At 45.5% G+C, this 18840-nt stretch overlaps 1 protein-coding gene across 1 annotated transcript in view; it reads left to right on the top strand.

Annotated features, from left to right (window-relative positions):
- The window catches only part of NID1 (nidogen 1), a 95537-nt gene that overhangs the window by 63389 nt on the left and 13308 nt on the right, over positions 1-18840 (top strand). Inside the window, exons 13-15 of the mRNA XM_075924803.1 lie at positions 3737-3964; positions 4336-4508; positions 7950-8076. Coding sequence (XP_075780918.1) covers positions 3737-3964; positions 4336-4508; positions 7950-8076 — 528 coding nt within the window. The remainder of the gene's footprint in view (positions 1-3736; positions 3965-4335; positions 4509-7949; positions 8077-18840) is intronic.

Genomic DNA, 18840 nt, shown 5'->3' with positions numbered 1-18840 from the left:
ACATGCACAGTGCAGGTCTTGCGCATGCACAGTGCGGGGCTGGCAAATAGGTTTTGCCGCCGTTTGTCAAGCCCTGGCAATAGGAAATAAAGCATATGATTTTTTGGGGGAGGAGGTTTTACAAAATATCAAGGTGAACAGCCATGGCTATATAAAAGTTATCTTTATGGGAGCTGCCTGTCTGTGGAGTGAAAGTGAAATTATTTTGCTTTGCATTCCCTTTTCCTACAAATATTTTTGTAAACTCTCATCAGTTGACTCTGGCTTCAGTTCCTGAGAACACTGGGGATATGGTTTGGAAACTTGCATTCTTACCATCTAAATTCTTAACTGGTTGTTTGGAAAAGAATTTTCAAAATTAAGGCCTCAGCTCTTCAATTAGATCCAGCATACCTTTGAGCCTGCATGGAGTTCAAGGGTCTGCCCACATGGCTCTAATTGCAATATTGGCCCAAAGCCCCTAATCCTGCCAACAACTATGTGTGTGCTTGCTTAATTAAGGTTGAACTTCAAATTAAATTGTAAATATTTGCACGATTTGGGACCTAAATTGGTAGTCTTGAATAACTTGCGACTTACCGAATATCTTTGTTTTTTGACATTCCTATAACCAGTGTGGAAGGTATCCATATAACTAAATTCCTGTACATATGTGAACTCCCAAGATTCTTGTGGCATTTCTATTTAGCTGCACTTAGACTTTGTTTTATGTAACAACCGGATTACAATAGGAGTGAATGCATTCCTTTCTATATTATGTAATTGCTAGCTCCTTTTAAATACATGTTCCTTCTCTTAATTTTTATTCAGAAGCTTAGTAAATTTTAGTAAAATAAATGCTAGTTTAACTTTGTTAGAAATGCAGCCGCGACTGAGGCTATTACACTATTTGATTATTAATTCTTGGAGCAGAGAGGAGCAATGGCCAGCCTCTGGGATTCATACTTGTTTCTGGATCAGGAAGGGACTGATGCCTTCTAATAAACATACATTTGAATGGATAATTCAGTTTCTTTTTAAAACCCTAGAATAGTACAAAAACGTGGGTTGGCCTCCACCTGCTGTACACCCTCAGCTTTCATTGGCAAATGATATACAGGCAGTCCCCGACTTACGCGGATCCGACTTATGTCGGATCCACACTTACGAACGGGGCTTTCTCGCCCCAGAGGTCGGGGCGAGAAAGCCCCATTCGTAAGCTGCTCCGGTGCCCCTGGTCTGCTGGAGACCGTCTCCAGCAGACCAGGGGCACCGGGCGGGTTCCCGCGCTTCTGAGGCTTTGCCAGAGCAAAGCCTCAGAGGCGCGTGGAACCGCCGCTGCTGCCGCTTCAGTCTGGGTGCCTGTGGTCTGCTGGGGACCGTCCCCAGCAGACCACAGGCAACCAGACTGAAGCGGCAGCAGCGGCGGTTCCCCGCGCCTCTGAGGCTTTGCTCTGGCAAAGCCTCAGAGGCGCGGGACCCCCCCGCGGCTGCAGCTTCAGTCCGGGAGCCTGTGGTCTGCTGGGGACTGTCCCCAGCAGACCACAGGCACCCAGACTGAAGCCGCAGCCGCGGCGGGGTCCCTCGCCTCTGAGGCTTTGTCAGAGCAAAGCCTCAGAGGCGCGGCACCCCGCTGCCGCTGCGGCTCTGCTCCCCGTGTCCCTGGTCTGCTGGGGGGGGGGGCCCAGCTAGTGTGCTTCCCCCCCCCCCCCAGCAGACCAGGCTTTTGTTTTGGACTCTGGGGCAGAGCAGCTGGGGCGCTGCCGATTGGTCCTGCAGCGCCCACTCTGGGCACTACTGGACCAACCCGGCAGCACCCCAGCTGCTCTGCCCCAGGCGTCCCCAAGTCAGCTTCTGCTGAAACTGACCAGCGCTGACTACAGGAAGCCCCAGGCAGAGTTGCTCTGCCCCGGGCTTCCTGGAATCAGATGCTGATCAGTTTCAGCAGCAGCTGATTTGGGGACGCCTGGGGTTCTTAAGTTGATTCTGTATGTAAGTCAGAACTGGCGGTCAGTTTCAGCAGTGTCTGAATCTGGACGCCAGTTCCGACTTACATACAGATTCAACTTAAGAACAAACCTACAGTCCCTATCTTGTACGTAACCCGGGGACTGCCTGTACACAGAACGTGTACACAGAACATGACTTCTTAAAAAAGCAAAGTGTGGCTAAATGAGACAGTTTCCCTGCTTTTTTTATAGTGCATGGTTAGGAAGATGATCATTTCCTAAATGATATTAGCTCTATGGTGTTCCATAAAAATCTGTGCTCTACCTTGTCTCAAGGTACTTCACCGCCCACGTGAAAGCTGAAGCCAAATAGTTCATTTGTTTAGAGACACTGAGCTGTTTTCCAGACATTCACATTTCTTTATTTTAATGATGTCCAGGTGTCTGAGACATGTCCCAAGCCTGTTCTTGCATAACTGGTATAACTTTAAAAAAATCTGAGGGACTAAAATCACATAGATAATCTGTGGTGTCTGCAGAGCCTGCTCTACTCTAAGCTGCTTCACAGGGGTGTCCGGCTGATGCTCTACAAGGCTGTTGGGAGTAAAATACAAACAAATGGAAGGGGTGATGTTAAACCTTGTTGTCAAACAGCACAGTGTGATTGTTACTAGCTGGCAGGAGAGCTGGTTCTGCAGGTTGAGGGGATGTGCACTTGTACTCTCTCTTACCACCCAAACTCCGCAGGGGCCCCTGGAGTCAGTTAGCTCTGGAGACTCTGAAAAGTCCTTTGTCTGTGCTTTGACGTTGAGTTTGTTTTTGTTGAAAAGCGACTCAAAGGAAATGTTGGTGTTTGGCACATGTTGTTGTTGTTCCCTATTGCATGAGGTCTATGATTACAATGTATTTTTCATAAACTGATTTTGCCATGTCTTAGGAAAACCTGTTCTTCAGAAGACTGTGCCCAACCTTTCTGATAATATGGAATGCTAACATTTCCTTTGTGACCTCTATATTAACACGTCTCCACAGGTGGTGGCCTGCTTTATGTCATTAGCCTCTAGACTGGTATAGTTGTCCTGCCTAATATGTCCTTCTTTTCAATACGTTGACAAGACAGTAGAATCTAGTTCTATGATTTCCCCTTCTTCCAGCCTTTGCTTGTGTTCCTCTTTGGACCCCACTACACTGTCTTTGCAGACACCAGAGGAATGATGTGACATAAAGCTACACTTCCTGGATTCAGTGGAGAACTTGTAATTTCTACTGTTTAGCATGACTTGCTCTTGTGGATCTGATAGGAGACTATCTCTTTAGGGCTTGGGGGAGGAAGGGAGGGGAACACATTAGTAGTATGGCATAGCTCATTAGTTTCCATTCTTGGGGAGAAGAGGTGTTGCAAATTGCTCAGACGTTAAACTGCCTCATCCTGGAGGAATGAAGTTCCATTCTAGCTCACATGGACAGGCAGCATGATCTTATTTTAGTGCATGTTGTTATCTAAATACATGAAGCATTAAAATCTAGCATTTGCTTATGATCTCAGAAGATAGAAAGTTGCACTTTTAAAATTGAGTGTGAAATCCATTTGTGATAAATGTGCCAGACTTCCATATTATCAAAGTAACTTCACATCGTCTCAGATATGACATATAAGGACTTGTAATAATAAAAACTCTCTTTAAAGGCTGAAGTCTGGAATATTTCCATCACATTCTGCTATAGTCGGATCCTGTAGCTGGTCAGCTGTATAAAATAAAATGTTCACTATTTTTGTTTGGGTTTTTTGTTTGTTTGTTTGTTTGCAGAACGAGAAAAGACTAAATGTCAGCGTGAACAAGAAGATGCTTTGGCCAGTGGAAGCTCTTCCTACCAGCAAGTGCCCAGACCCATTGGTCAGTTTGTTCCTCAGTGTGATGATCATGGGAATTATCAGCCAACTCAATGCCATTCTAGCTCTGGCTATTGTTGGTGTGTGGATAGGAATGGTAATGAGATTGATGGAACCAGAACTGGGCCAGGAATCCAACCCCCATGTAAGTTGCTCAAAGATTTGCCTCTTCTATGAGAATCTTTTAAATTGTTGCAGCATCTATTTTTCGATAGATTCTGGTATGCCATGCAGGTGCAGCACTGGATTGGAGTATGGCAGAAGTGTATTTTCTCTATGGGAGCATGACCATTGCTAAACCTCCTGAGAGGCTATAATATACTCTATTCCTCTGTCCGGTGTGAGAAAAATTCAGAAGCTGTAAAATGTTGTACTACTTTTCTTGTTACTATTCATTTATTTCTGTTTCTTTCTAAGATGTGTGTCTGTAATTATGCATTGTTGTTGATAATGGCTGGATTTGTTTCATTTGTGTTAACTAACTTTTTCATCTTCTTTTCATTATCTGTTACCAAGGTCTGAGTACAGCTGCTCCTCCTGTTGTGATTGGGCCCTCAGTTCGACCAGATTCAATTCCTCTGCCCCCAGGAACACACTTGCTGTTTGCCCAAAGTGGGAAGATCGAACATGTCCCCCTGGTGGAAAATAGTATGAAGAAAACTGATGCAAAAGCTTTACTGCATGTTCCAGTAAGTATCTATTATACCTTCTCTAGCCACTGGTGATTGGGGGGGAAATGTTCTCTTGATCACTGAAGAGACGGATTTTAGACATGGTTTAGAGGGAGAAACCCTCTCAAATCTCCTTATGTTTGTATGTGGGAGCACCTTACCTCCATACTCCCGGTTTTCATCGGCTTTCACTCTACTGTAGCTTCCAGTATAAAATGCCATATTATTCTCAAAGATCTTCCATGGAGCTTGTTTTTTTTTTCTCCTCCTCTTATCTGTCTCAATTTCATCCTTTTCTTCAGTCAGTTCCCTAACCACCTCAGATGTCAAACTTGTCTGTACCCTGTCTCGAGGTTTGGTCCCAGTGAGTGGTAAATCTTTTCCCCACACTCTTCCCTACTGTCTGAAAAAAGCCTCTTCTTTTAAATAACTCCTGGATACTTTTCAAATCCCATCCTCTTTTCCCTGGCCTGTGACCCTTAACTCTATTTAATGATACAAACAGACTCTTAGAACTCCCAAATGTCAATACATTACTTTGTTCTCCCTGACACTTGGCATTACCCTTTTGTTCCAGCCTCACTGTATTTAGAGTGGCTATCAGTTCCAGGAGATGTAACTGTCATACTTTTGTATTTATTGGGTACTATTTGTAGGCTAAATTCTGATCTGCGTTGTACTGGTGCAACTCAGTGAATGTCAGTGAGGATTGCCCTAATGTAAGAGTGGAATTGAGCCCACTGTCTCTTTTGTGAAGATTCTATTCAGAAATTAATTGATGTTGTAGATCAGACCAAGTGCAAATTTGGCTCATTCTGTCTGGTCTGGAAAAAAAAATTAAAAAGAGTAACTCCAGTGAAGTCCTTCATAGAAAAGATTAACTCTTAGTTTAATCATTAATGAAACTTGTACCTACCTTTTTCCTTTATGCTGCTAAGAGCTGTGATTGATATCAATGTATATATATATTAGAGGGTTGTGTGATTGTCTGTCTAAGTCCATCCATCCATGAGTCTGTTTGTTCAAGAATGCCTTCTATATTGTAAGAGCTTAGATCACTAAATTTGATGTGCAGCTTTCTCTTATCCTAGCTTTAAGCAAGGTCAGGGTTTAGTTGTGCCAGGAAAATGGGATGTTCCTGGAAGGGGATTATTGTTTTCCATAACACAGAAAGGGAGGAAGTTGATAGGAGGGTCACTTATAATGTAGAGTGACCACAGGGGGCGGCCACACTAAGAAGAAAGTGGCCAGGTGGGATCGGGACGCTCCAGTGTTGCCAGCCACCGGACTAGCTAAGTGGTCCCTCCGCCCAGCCCTTGGTTGCAGCGCTCCCCCGTGAGTCAGCAGCACCACCACCCTGGAGGAGTCACAGACCTAAGGATCTTAATTTGCAATTATCTGGCTAATCATGTACTTGATACAATTTGTATCAACTACACGATTAGTTGATAAAAGGCCGCTCCGCAGAATTACAGAGGGGGTAGCTGAGCAGTCCCAGCTCGCGCCAGCTCCGGGCACCACCCACACTATGGCTCTGCATTTTAAATGTAGTAAGAGCCACTAGGCAGAGGTCGAGGCCAGCAGCCCCTGTTCGTGGAGGCCAGGGCTAGCCATGGCCAGGGGCTGCTGCTGGAGCAGCTCCTGTGCACAGCCAGCCCTGCTGCCTCTGAGAGAGGCAGCATGGTGGGGGACAGGCAGCACTGCAGAGATGGTGCTGGGTGAAACACGCTTTTAAGATGTCTCCCCCCAACACCAGCTCCTGTTTCCTAACTCCTTGCTTCCTCTCATACAGAGGCAGCAAGGGGGAGGGGAAGCGAGTAGTCGAGTACTCCATTCAACTTATTTAGTTGTCTTATTTAGTATATAAAAGCAGTATGTTGCAACATGTAATCATGCTGATCATCCATGACCTCTAGTTTGAATGCATGGTCAAGAACACCATGCATAAATAATCTCATTTTAATGGATGTTTTTTAAATGGCTTGTTAAGAATTGCTGGACTCCTTGTACTCTTCCATTCTGCCAGAATCTGATCTTCCTAAAACATCAAAAAAGGTAGACTCAGGAATCCATACAAAATGGATCAGCCTAAAAGTCCAATCCAGTTGCTATGATAAGGATATCTCAAATCCAAATGTGTACTCTTCAGGTTCTGCTTTCTTTTGCAATAGCTTCTTAAATCTTTCCTGCTTGTCCACTGAATAGCTAGGAAAGAGAAAAGGTAATGGTTCATTTAAAGAATAGTTCGTGTGTTTAAAATACAGTTTTAATTTAATACAATACACATTAATATAATACCATTCATACAAAGCAGTTCACAAATTACAAATACAACCACCTTGGTTCTGTGGTTTAGTGGCAGGCAGCAACTAAATATTGCATACCACACATTATAGGAATGAAGGGTATAGGAGGAAGAGAACCGACTTAGTTTAAGGGCTGCCTGGGAGCCCCAGCATTGGGAGAGTAGATTGTGGGGACATCGTTAGAGGCCCCTAGCACTTAACTGAGTGAGGAGTGGATGCATGGTGTCTTGTAGACAGGATGAGGAGATGGTGCATGGGAGTGTGGGTGGCACTCATAGTACAATGTGGGTACATGGAAGAAAGGCATGATGCTGGGGCAGTGGTGATGTCTAGTGGTGATGTCTAGCAGTGGGCATAGATACTTTGGGAAGAGGCGGTGTGAACAATGGGTGGAAGAAGTGTAGTTAGTTGCATGGTATATTGTTGGCCGCGTGTTCCAGAATCTAGTGGCAGTGCATGTGATGGGTGTGAGCAACTATTGGATGTAAGAGAAAGATTAAAATGTTAAGATAACAGAAGGAAAGAAAGATGGGACAGTTAGAAGTTGAGGAAGGAGGAAGGTGAGAGGAAAAATGAGTGACAAAGAGGTATTTACGAAGAATGTGGAGAAAAGAGATAAGGAAAAACTGTAAAATATGGAAGGAAATATCAGGCTTCATGGAAAAAAATAATAAAATGGGGGGTGAAGACAAGGAGAAATAAGTAAAAGACAGAGTCTTCATTAGTCACTGAAGTTGTCATCAAAATAAACAAAACAAAAGTGCATGGCATGTAATGTTGTATGCAAAGGAGACTTTTGGAGCTATCCACAAAATGCAGCACCCAGTAGGTTCCATGTAGGCAACAGAATTGGAAATGATTAATTAAAGGTCTGTTTAAATAAAGGAGTTTTGTTTTGTGGACTACTGAAAAGAAAATTAACTGCTTCATCAGCTGCTGTAACTCTTCTCTTCCGGTGCCCACCTCCCACCTGCCTCTGTAGCTCTCCTCCGTGCTCAGAACCCAGCAGGGCCCCTCTGTTCATTTGCCTGCTGGCCCCTTATTCTTAACTCTGGCCCTAATACAGTTGGATGCCTAGGCCCCCTAAGCCACTCTTTCTAGGTTTAGAACTGTTGCACTATGGGGCTGTAATAATTCACTTGTTGACTTACAGGACAGAGTTGTTATTGGAGTGGCATATGACTGCGTGGAAAAGATGGTTTACTGGACGGAGATCAGTGGCCCTTCCATCAGTAGAGCCAGTTTGCATGGTGGGGAGCCTACAACCATCATCAGCACAGGTAGCATGATCAGTTTCTGCTTCATCGGTTTCTTTCCAGCTGTAAATGTGAAGACATGCATACGCCAACATGCACTTGCTATCCAATGTCTCAACCTGGCTGCTGCAAAGCTTGATTGTTAAAAAGAGCTCAAAGTGGCAGAAATGTAAGTGATGCGATAATTTTAGGTTTTAAAAATCTTTACTTTTGAAAACCTTTTTCATGGAGCTAGGCACTGAACAAACAGGGCAAAAACTCAGTCCCTGTCCCAAGGAACTTACAATCTCTGTATAAAGTGTATGGCAACAAGTGAATACATCAGATATGTTAGGGGGAACACAAGATAACAGGGAGATGACTATGATCTGAGTAAATAACAATCACCTCACATCACCTGCCTACCCATTGTTGAGTTTTGTGTAGTTGTCACAGCTGGAGGGATTTCAAAGATGAAGAAAGCTTTCCTAATGGTTCTGCAATTACAATAGTTAGGACAGGTCCCCAGACATTTGTTGTCATAGGTAGGGCTGTTGAATAGCACCATAAACCACCTTTCCACAAACTTTCATCATGAAATACAAAGGGTTGTTCAGCAGTCATAGTGCTAAACTGTGCTCGTATTTTTGTAAGTAGCAAAACAAACCTCATACCTATTAAGTTATATAACACAGATTTAGGAAAGAAAGTTAATTTAGCAAAATAGCACAGTCACATTTACAATTTTATTTTTTTGCATATCTGCTTAAGAAACAAGAAAAGCTAAAGTATCTCCATTAGAGGGGTTATTTCTTTTGGAAATGAAGGGTGCCTCATTCTCTTGTTTGAGATCAATGCCAGTTTGGGCTAAATTCAGACTCGTGCAGGACCCAGACCAAATCAGCCTGAGCCTGTGTTTTTAACCTGCCAGGAGGTGCTCCCCTCCAGCTCTGTCCATGCCCTGCCCCCACTCCAATGCCACACCCTTGCCTTCTTCTTGCCCCACCTCTTCCCATCCAGTCCCCTGAGCCCACTCCCTTGAGCATGCTGCTTTCTCGCTCTACCCTCTTCCCCGTACCTCCTAATGCCACAAAACAGCTGACCCATGGGAAGCTGTAGGCACTGGGAGGGAGGAGGAGATGCTGATCCGTAGGGCCTGCTGGTGGGCAGGAGACTGGTGACAGGGAGAGGGTTTGATACAGGGATCCCTGGTGGGTGCTGAGCACCCCATTTTTTTTTCTGACAGTGGGCCATGTTTTGGCCGCCCCATTGTAGAGCTGTACTGGCAACCAGGGAGCTTTGTGAACAGGGGCAGCTAACAGGGAGTTTCGAGAGGGAGTTCTCCAGGTGACGGAGGAGTGAATATGGGACCCTAGAGGTAAGTGGCTGTCTGTAGTGTGTGTTTGTGTTTGGGAGTTACTTGCTAGTTGCCTGAAAGAAACTGTGTGCTGAGCTTGTGTTTGTGTCTCTGTCTGTTTGTTTGGAGATTCAAGTACTGAGCTGAGGTACGTACTGAGGTACATAGATGAGGCTTTCAGGGAAACTGTAGAACTGTCCCACCTCCGGTCAGACAGCCCCTTTGCTGTTAAGGAGGATGAAAGGCTCAGGGAAGGAGAACATTCAACTGGAGCAGAGGGAAATGATCGTATAGTTGGGACCCTCCTTCCAGAGGATATTATGGTAGCCTCTCTCACTGAGGATACATCTCCAGGGGAAGAAGGCAGGTGTTAGTAATGGGGGATTCGATCATTAGAAACATAGACAGCTGCGTTTGTAATGACTGGAAGAACCTTATGGTGACTTGCCTGCCTGGTGCGAAGGTTGCAGATCTCTTGAGGCATCTAGATAGTCTTGTGTGTATTGCTGGGGAGGAGCCGGTGGTCATGGTACATGTAGGTACCAATGACAAAGAGAAGGGTAGGTGAGAGGTTCTGGAGGCCAAATTTAGGCTGCTAAGAAAGAATTGAAATCTAGGACCTCTATGGTAGCGTTCTCTGAAATGTTTCCAGTTCCACACGCAGGGCCAGGTGGGCAGGCAGAGCTTCAGAGTCTCAATGCATGGATGAGACGATAGAGTAGCAAGGAGGGGTTTAGATTTAATAGGAATTGGGGAAACTTTTGGAATAGGGAGAGCATATACAGGAAGGATGGGCTCCACCTAAACCAAAATGGAACCAGACGGCTGGTACTTAACATTAAAAAGGTTGTAGAGCAGTTTTAAAACTAAGGGCTGGGGGAAAGCCAACAGGTGCAGAGGAGCACATGGATCAGACAGAGACATTAGGGGAGGTTCTATTAATACAGATGCTCTATGCTCTAGTCAGGAGGAGAGGATGGAAGTATAGGTCGGATCAGATGAGACACCATCAAATAAAAGAGTCTAACACATCAAGAAATGGCAGACAGCTAAATAGTGATGAATTATTAAAGTGCTTATACACAAATGCTAGATGTCTAAATAATAAAATGGGTGAACTAGAGTGCCTAGTTTTAAAGTAGGATATTGATACAATAGGCATCATGGAAACTTGGAGGAATGAGGAAAATCAATGGGACACAGTCATACCAGGGTACAAACAATATCGGAAAGACAGAACTGGTCAGGCTGGTGGGAGGTGGCACTATACATGAAGGAAAATGTAGAATCAAAGTAAAATTCTTAAATGAGACAAAATGTTCCATAGAATCTCTATAGTAATTCCATGCTCCAATAATAAGAATATAGCAGTAGGGATATATTATCAACCACCTGATCATGACAGTGATAGTGACAATGAAATGCAAAGGGAGATTAGAGAGGCTATCAAATTAAAAAACTGGATCATAGTGGGGGATTTCAACTATCCCCATATTGACTGGGTACACATTACTTCAGGATGGGATGCAAAGATGAAATTTCTTGATACCTTCTGGGTATGTCTAGACCAGTGGTCCCCAACCATTCGAAGCTGCCGGGCGCCAGGGGGTGTGCCTATTCGCCTGCTGGGCGCCAGAGGGCGGGGACACTCGTGCACCCGGGGGCGGGGCCGCGCATACGCCACATCCCCATAAGCCACGTGCCTGGGGCCAGCAACCCTATGCGCCGCGTGGCCACGGACGGGGCCGCCCATTTGCAGCAAGCCTGGGGCCAGTGCCCTGCAGAGCCACGTGCCCAAAGCCGGCACACACACACACACCCCGCCCGCATAGCTGCGTGCCTGGGGGCGTGGATGCCAATTTTCCACACTCCCGGGGCTGGTGCCCCCCATACCCGCGCTCCTGGGGCTGGTGCTCCCCATAGCCATGCTCCCGGGGCCAGCGCCCCCCATAGCCGCACACCTAGGGCGCAGGCAGCCAATTCGCCGCGCTCCTGGAGCCGGCGCTCCCCATGCACCATGAGCCAGAGGCCGACTCCAGCACCGCACATGCGCTTCGTGCCCAGGGCGGGACCAGCCCTCAGCACTTGGCGGACACACACAAATGCCCCCGCGGGCGCCATGGCGCCCATGGGCACAGTGTTGGGGAACACTGGTCTAGACTACATGCCTATGCCGACAGAGGCATGTAAAATAGGCTACCCGACATAGTCAATGAAGCGGGGATTAAGTATCCCTAGCTTCATTAAAATAAAAATGGCCGCCATGCTGTGCTGGCTCAGCTGATCATCGGCACAGCACGCAAGTCAAGATGCGGATCAGTCGACACAGGAAGCCTTTGTTGACAGCTCCCTTATGCCTCGTGAACGAGGTTAACAGGAGCGGTTGACAAAGGCTTCCCTTCTCGACCAGTCTGCATCTTGACTCGTGCGCTGTGCCGACGATCAGCTGAGCTGGCACACTGCAGCGGCCATGTTTATTTTAATGAAGCCAAAGATATTTAATTCCCCGCTTCATTGACTATGTCGGGTAGCCTATTTTACATGCCTCTGTCAGCAGAGGCATGTAGTCTAGACACCCTAAATGACTGCTTCTTGGAGCAGCTGGAACTCACAAGGGGAGAGGCTATTCTGGATGTAGTCCTAAGTGGAGCGCAGGATCTGGTTCAGGAAGTAAATATAACTGGACCGCTTGGAAATAGGAACATAATGTAATACAGTTTAACATCCCTGTGATGGGAAAAACACCTCGGCAGCCCAGTACTGTGGCATTTAATTTCAGAAAGGGGAACTACTCAAAAATGAGGAAGTTAGTTAAACAGACATTAAAAGGTACAGTGACAAAAGTAAAATCTCTGCAAGCTGCATGGAAACATTTTCCAAGACAGCATAATAGAGCCCCAACTTAAATATATACCCCAATTAAAAAACACAGTAAGAGAACCAAAAATGTGCCACCATGGCTTAACAACCAGGTAAAAGAAGCAGTGACAGATAATAAGATACCTTTTAAAAAGTGGAAGTCACATCCTAGTGAGGAAAATAGAAAGGACCATAAGCTTTGTCAAATTAAGTGTAAAAATATAATAAGAAAAGCCAAAAAGGAGTTTGAAGAACCACTACCCAAAAACTCAAAAAGTAATAGTAAGATGTTTTTTAAGTACATCAGAAGCAGGAAGTCTACTAAATAACCAGTGGGGCTTTGAAGGACCGAGATGCTAAAGGAACGTTCAAAGATAATGAAGTCATAGTGGGGAAGCTAAATTAATTCTTCATTTCAGTTTTCATGGCTGAGGATATTGGGGAGGTTCCCAAATCTGGGCCATTCTTTTTAGGTGACAAATCTGAGGATGTCCCAGATTGAGGTGTTTAAAGGAGGTTTAGAACAAATTGATAAAATTGATCACCGGGACTAGATGGCATTCACCAAAGAGTTCTGAAATAACTCAAATGTGAAATTGCAGAACTATTAAGTGTGGTTTGTAACCTATCCTTTAAATCAGCTTCTGTACCTAATGATTGGAAGATAGCTAACGTGATGCCAATATTTCAAAAGTGCTCTAGGAGTGATCTGGCAATTACAGACAGGTAAGTCTAACGTTAGTACCAGGCAAATTAGTTGAAACTATAGTAAAAATAAAATGGTAAGACACATGGATGAATATAATTTGTTGGGGGAAAGTCAACATGGTTTCTGTAAAGGGAAATCATGCCTTACTAGAGTTCTTCGAGGGAATCAACAAACATGTGGACAAGGGGGAGCCAGTGGATATAGTGTACTTAGATTTCCAGAAAGCCTTTGACAAGATCCCTCACCAAAGGCTCTTAAGTAAAGTAAGTTGTCATGGGATAAGAGGGAAAGTCATTTTGTAGATTGATAACTGGTTAAAAGACAGGAAACAAAGGGTAGGAATAAATGGTAAGTTTTCTGAATGAAAAATGGTAACTAGTAGGGTCTCCTAACGATCTGTCCTGGGACCCTTCCTATTCCACTTATTTATAAATTATCTAGAGAAAGGAGTAAACAGTGAGGTGGCAGAATTTGCAGATGATACCAAACTGCTCAAGATAGGTAAGACCAAAGCATACTGCGAAGACCTTCAAAAAGATCCCCCCCAAACTAAGTGATTGGGGAACAAAGTGGCAAATGAAATTTAATGTTGGTAAATGTAAAGTAATGCACATTGGAAAAAAGAATCCCAACTATATATACAATATGATAGGGACTAAATTAGCTACAACTACTCAAGAGAGAGATCTTGGAGTCGTGGATAGTTTTCTGAAAACATCCACTCAGTGTGCAGCGGCAGTCAAAAAAGCTAATAGAATGTTGGGAGCCATTAAAAAAGGGATAGAGAATAAGACAAAATATCGTATTGCCTCTATATAAAACCATGCTATGCCCACATCTTGAATACTGCGTACAGATGTAGTCGCCTCATCTCAAAAAAGATACACAGGCAGTTCCCAAGTTACGCGGATCTGACTTATGTCGGATCCGCAGTTACGAATGGGGTTTTTCTCGCCCCGGAGGATGGGAGCAGCGGGACGCCCAGATGCGCCGCGATCCCGCCGCCCGCGTCCTCCGGGGCGAGAAAAGCTGCTCCGCATCTCCCTGGTCTGCTGGGGGGGCGGGGAGCCCAGCAGACTAGGGAGAGGGGGAGCAAAGCCCCAGAAGACGCCGGCAGCGGGACAGCTCCCCCCCCCCCCCCAGCAGACCAGGGAGACACGGAGGACCCGGGCGGCAGGACCGCGGTGCGTCTCGGTCTGCCGCCTGCGTCTCCTTGGTCTGCTGGGGGGGGGGGGGGGGCGTAGCGCCCCTCCCCCCAGCAGACCAAGCTTTTCTCCGGACGCCTGTGGTAGAGCAGCTGGGGCGCTGCCGGTTGGTCCTGCAGCGCCGCTCTGGGCACTACTGGAGCAACCCGGCAGCACCCCAGCTGCTCTGCCCCAGGCGTCCTGATTCAGCCGCTGCTGGTCAGTTTCAGCAGCGGCTGAATCAGGACGCCTGGGGTAGAGCAGCTGGGGTGCTGCTGGGTTGGTCCAGTAGCGCCGAGGAGCGGCGCTACTGGAGCAACCCAGCAGCACCCCAGCTGCTCTGCCCCAGGCGTCCCCAAGTCAGCCGCTGCTGAAACTGACCAGCGCTGACTACAGGAAGCCTGAGGCAGAGTTGCTCTGCCCCGGGCTTTCTGGAATCAGCCACTGATCAGTTTCAGCAGCAGCTGAGTTGGGGACGCCTGGGGTTCTTAAGTTGAATCTGTATGTAAGAACTGGCGTCCAGATTCAGCCTGTTGAAACTGATCAGCGGCTGATTCCAGGAAGCCCGGGGCAGAGCAACTCTGCCTCGGGCTTCCTGTAGTCAGCTGCTGGTCAGTTTCAGCAGCAGCTGAATCTGGACGCCAGTTCCGACTTACATACAGATTCAACTTAAGAACAAACCTACAGTCCCTATCTTGTACGTAATCCGGGGACTGCCTGTATTGGCATTGGAAAAGGTTCAGAACAGGGCAATAAAAATGGCTAGGGGTTTGGAACAGGTCCCATATGAAGAGAAATTAAAAAGACTTGGGCTTTTCATTGTAGAAAAGAGGAGAGTAAGGGGGGGAATGATAGAGGTATATAAAAGCATGACTGGCATGGAAAAAGTGAATAAGGAAAAGTTATTTACTTATTCCCACAATAAAAGAACTAGGGGTCACCAAATGAAATGAATAGGCAGAAGGTTTAAAACAAACAAAAGGAAGTTTTTATTCACTCAGCGCACAGTCAACCTGTGGAACTCCTTGCCAGAGGATGCAGTGAAGGCTAGAACTTTAACAGACTTCAAAAAAGAGCTAGATAGATTCATGGAGGTTAGGTCCATCAATGACTATTAGCCAGGTTGGGTAGGAATGGTGTCCCTAGCTTCTGTTTCTTTGGAGGTGGGTGACAGGGGAGGGATCACGTGAGGATTACCTTTTGTGATCCCTCCCTCTGGGGCGTCTTGACATTGACCACTGTCGACAGACAGAATACTGGGCTAGATGGACCTTTGGTCTGAGCCAGTATGGCCATTCTTATGTCATGAAGGGATGAAAGCAAGTGCAGGAAATCCTCATCATTCACAAATACTGGAAGCCATGCTCCCAGCCCCTGTGATAAGCTTCCCACGACTCCCAAACTCACTACAGGGACTGGGAGCCATGGTAAATTCCCCACAGCTAGTTTCTCCTGGTCCCTGTCACCCTTCCCCTCCACCCAGGACAGGACAGAAGACCTGCGAATAGCAATTCTGTGAATCATGAGGGTCTCCCGTATGATCAGCGTTCCAAGACCATAGATGATTCATCATAACAATGTTGCATTATCAGATAATCTTCCATATCTTTTTGCCTGCTACATAGTCTGCTAAAGACTAATACAGGACTTCTGTCACCTTTGTGGTTGTTGCAGATTCTTACAAATCAAGTACTTGTGAAGGGAGAGTAAAGCAATGGTGTTCTTAATTTTCATGATATCATGGAATCAAAACAGAACACTAAAGGGTTGACAACTTGCTCAAGTGTGTTAATGAGCATTTACATGGCATGTCCGCTAGCCAAAATTGAAATTCAAAACTGCAGAATCACTACTCCCAATCTCAGAAAACGGAGATTATCCTGGTTTTTATCCTTTTTCCTTTCTGTGTGCTGCAGCTGCCTCGCTCCTTTTGCCATTTGTTTTTGTATTGAACATTAACAAAAAATAATGTTCCTGTGATTGGAGTTTGTTTGCTTTGCAGGGCCCTGTTTTGGTACAGGGCTCCATCCAGTTCTCATCTGCCTCTGCAGCTGCATAGTCTCCAGAGGCTACAAGTTTCCTGCCTCTGCAGCTGTAGGGGCTACTCCACAAGAGGCACTTCCCCTCTGGTGCAGTTTAAATCACATGAGCCATACATGCATACATACACTTGTCCACTTCCCCAGGGCACACCCCAGAACTATGTCCCGCCTGTCTCCAGTACTGGGATACTGAAATCATGGCACCGAGAGTGACTGGTGAGGTCGGGGGAGGGATGCACAGAATGTGCTTAGTATATTCTAAGCATGCTAGCCAAGTTCCCCTGTGGCTGAGTGTGAGCCAGCCCAGAAAGACATTTAAAGAGGCTCTGTGTGGCTTGAAGTAAATCTCCTGTCTGGCAGCTCAAAATAGAATTGTGCCATGGAGAAGGGCTCCTGGGAACCATTGGCAGCAGATCTCTAACCCTCTACCCTCTCCTCTTCCCCACTAATTGGAGTCGGGAGTCCTCCTATTCAGTGCCTGGGCGTGGGATTGAGGCTTCCTGCCCATGTGAGGCAGCTCCCACTGCCTGCTGACCTCAGCAAGAGATGAATGGCTATAGAAGCATGATTTGGAGTTGGGGGAGGAAGCTAATTTACATTTGCCCTCTACACATTGGTCAGTTCTTCACAGAATTTGGAGTGACTGAGGTAGTTATATTTACACATCATGTTCACTCCCTCTGCTCCAGCATGTACACACAACATGTGCTTGTGTGCAAGCACATGCAAATTTCTGTAACCCAAATAAGTTACATGCCCAGAAAAGTCAGTGTAGCTTCTGCTGATGATTGTCCAATATAACTCTCATTAGTATAAACACAGATCAGGGGTTTCCCATTCAATGTTTTGCCCAAGTGTTCCTCTCTGGAATCCAGTTTGGATTGAGAAATATGAGACTTATTTAATGGCTGAATAATGAATAAATGTGAAAATGAATAGACAAAGTAATTTAATTTAATCTTCCTTTGAAATTCAGAAATGGGGAGGGTAGTTCTGCCTTTGAAAGCCTCCCCGGCAGCTGGTTTTCATGAAAGGTCACTATGACACTTTTGAAAGAACCCCATGGAATCTTGCCCTGTTGGTTCATTCAGAGTTTATACCTCTGGAATTCACATGAAATTGAATTATATTTACATTCAGCTTCAGTTGTGTGCAGCCTGTTCTTCAATATGGGGCAATGTGTCCTGAAAACAGCAGAACAAGGTTGTTGATCAGTTGTTTTTTTTCTGGTTGAGTTCAAGAAATTGTAACATGCCTTTATTTATATGTTTAAAGTATTTGTTTCTCCTATTATTTTTTAGAGAGAAATCACTGGGGCCAGGGTAATAGATCATTGTCTGCTATTTCCTGTTGTTTTTGGAACAAATAACTGTCCAAGAAAAACTATGCACGTACAGTACTAAAACATGTTCCAAACAAAATCCTTCTGCAAAACCCAAAATTACATCTAAATTCCATCCCGCTATTTAAGATTAATTCTGTTAGCACTTTGGAGATTACTATTAAGCTTGACTACTTCCTAAATGTTGTACTGGTCACAATTTAAAAATATCATTGTAGTTTTGACAAGGCATTGTTTCTTCTCCTTTTGTGCACACTGGTAAGCCCACCCTGATCTTTGCAAAGACCATTTTGTTTTCTTAGAAGAGAGAACAAGCTCAGTTCTGAGGAGCAAAAGCGTTCGTTTCCCTATTAGCCATTCTTCTAAGGCAGCAGTGGGGAACCTCAGGCCCAGGGGCTGGATGCAGCCCCCGCTTGCCTGGATCCGGTCCTCAAGGCTCCCCCCTCCACATTGTGGAGCCTGCACTGGTGCTCCAGCCCCACCCCCCACCCCCCGCTATCCGCTGCAGGGCCGGAGCACACAAAATCTACTAGTCTGGTCCCCCATAGGCTCTGGTGTGTGAGTGGAATGTGGGTTTTTTTGCTTCTCAGTCGGGGGCTGCAGTGAGGGTTTTTTACTTATGTGCAGCCCCCAACTGATTTTTCTGTGGGTCAGAGGTCCCCTACCCAAAAAAGGTTCCCCGCCCCTGTTCTAAGGTCTACACTGTACACCTATTTTTGTATTAACATTACTATATTGCAGGGGTTCTCAAAGTTTGTGACACCGCAACCCCCCTCTAAGTTGCTCGCGGCCTTCCTCTAAGTTGCTGCAACCCCTCTCTAAGTTGCTCGCGACCCCCCAGGGGGGTCGGGACCCACAGTTTGAGAAACGTGACTATATTGGAATAAAGTTGTCCTGGTTTGGGGTGTGGGTCTTTAATTTGTTTTAAAAAAAAAAAAAAAACTCCAGGTTAGGATGTGTTTCTGTTTATTCTCTTTGGCTAACAAACTTGTTTAGCTTTCTTGTTACAAATATTATTAATTAATAAAAAGGCTTGCTAACTCTGATTTTTTTTCTTGCTGTTTACACTCCTGTAGCAGCCCAAAAATCTGATCCAAAGCCCATTAAAATCAATCGGAGTCTTTCTGCTGGGCTTTGGTGTATTTTAAAACTAATTTAAAATTGTCATTGAATTGTTAACAAAACACTTATAGGAGGCTTAGATTGTGACTGCAGCTTGTATTCTGTGGGAGGCAGCAATACCTAGTGGTTAGCATAGGAAACCTGTACTCTGTCCTTGACCTGGGGCGCCAGTCCTGCTAGATGTACCATTTGAA

This window comes from Pelodiscus sinensis, chromosome 3 (genome assembly GCF_049634645.1).
Source record: "Pelodiscus sinensis isolate JC-2024 chromosome 3, ASM4963464v1, whole genome shotgun sequence".
Taxonomy (NCBI): Eukaryota; Metazoa; Chordata; order Testudines; family Trionychidae; genus Pelodiscus; species Pelodiscus sinensis.
Note: the sequence above shows the minus strand (reverse complement) of the source record. Positions and strands in the feature narration are given on the sequence as shown.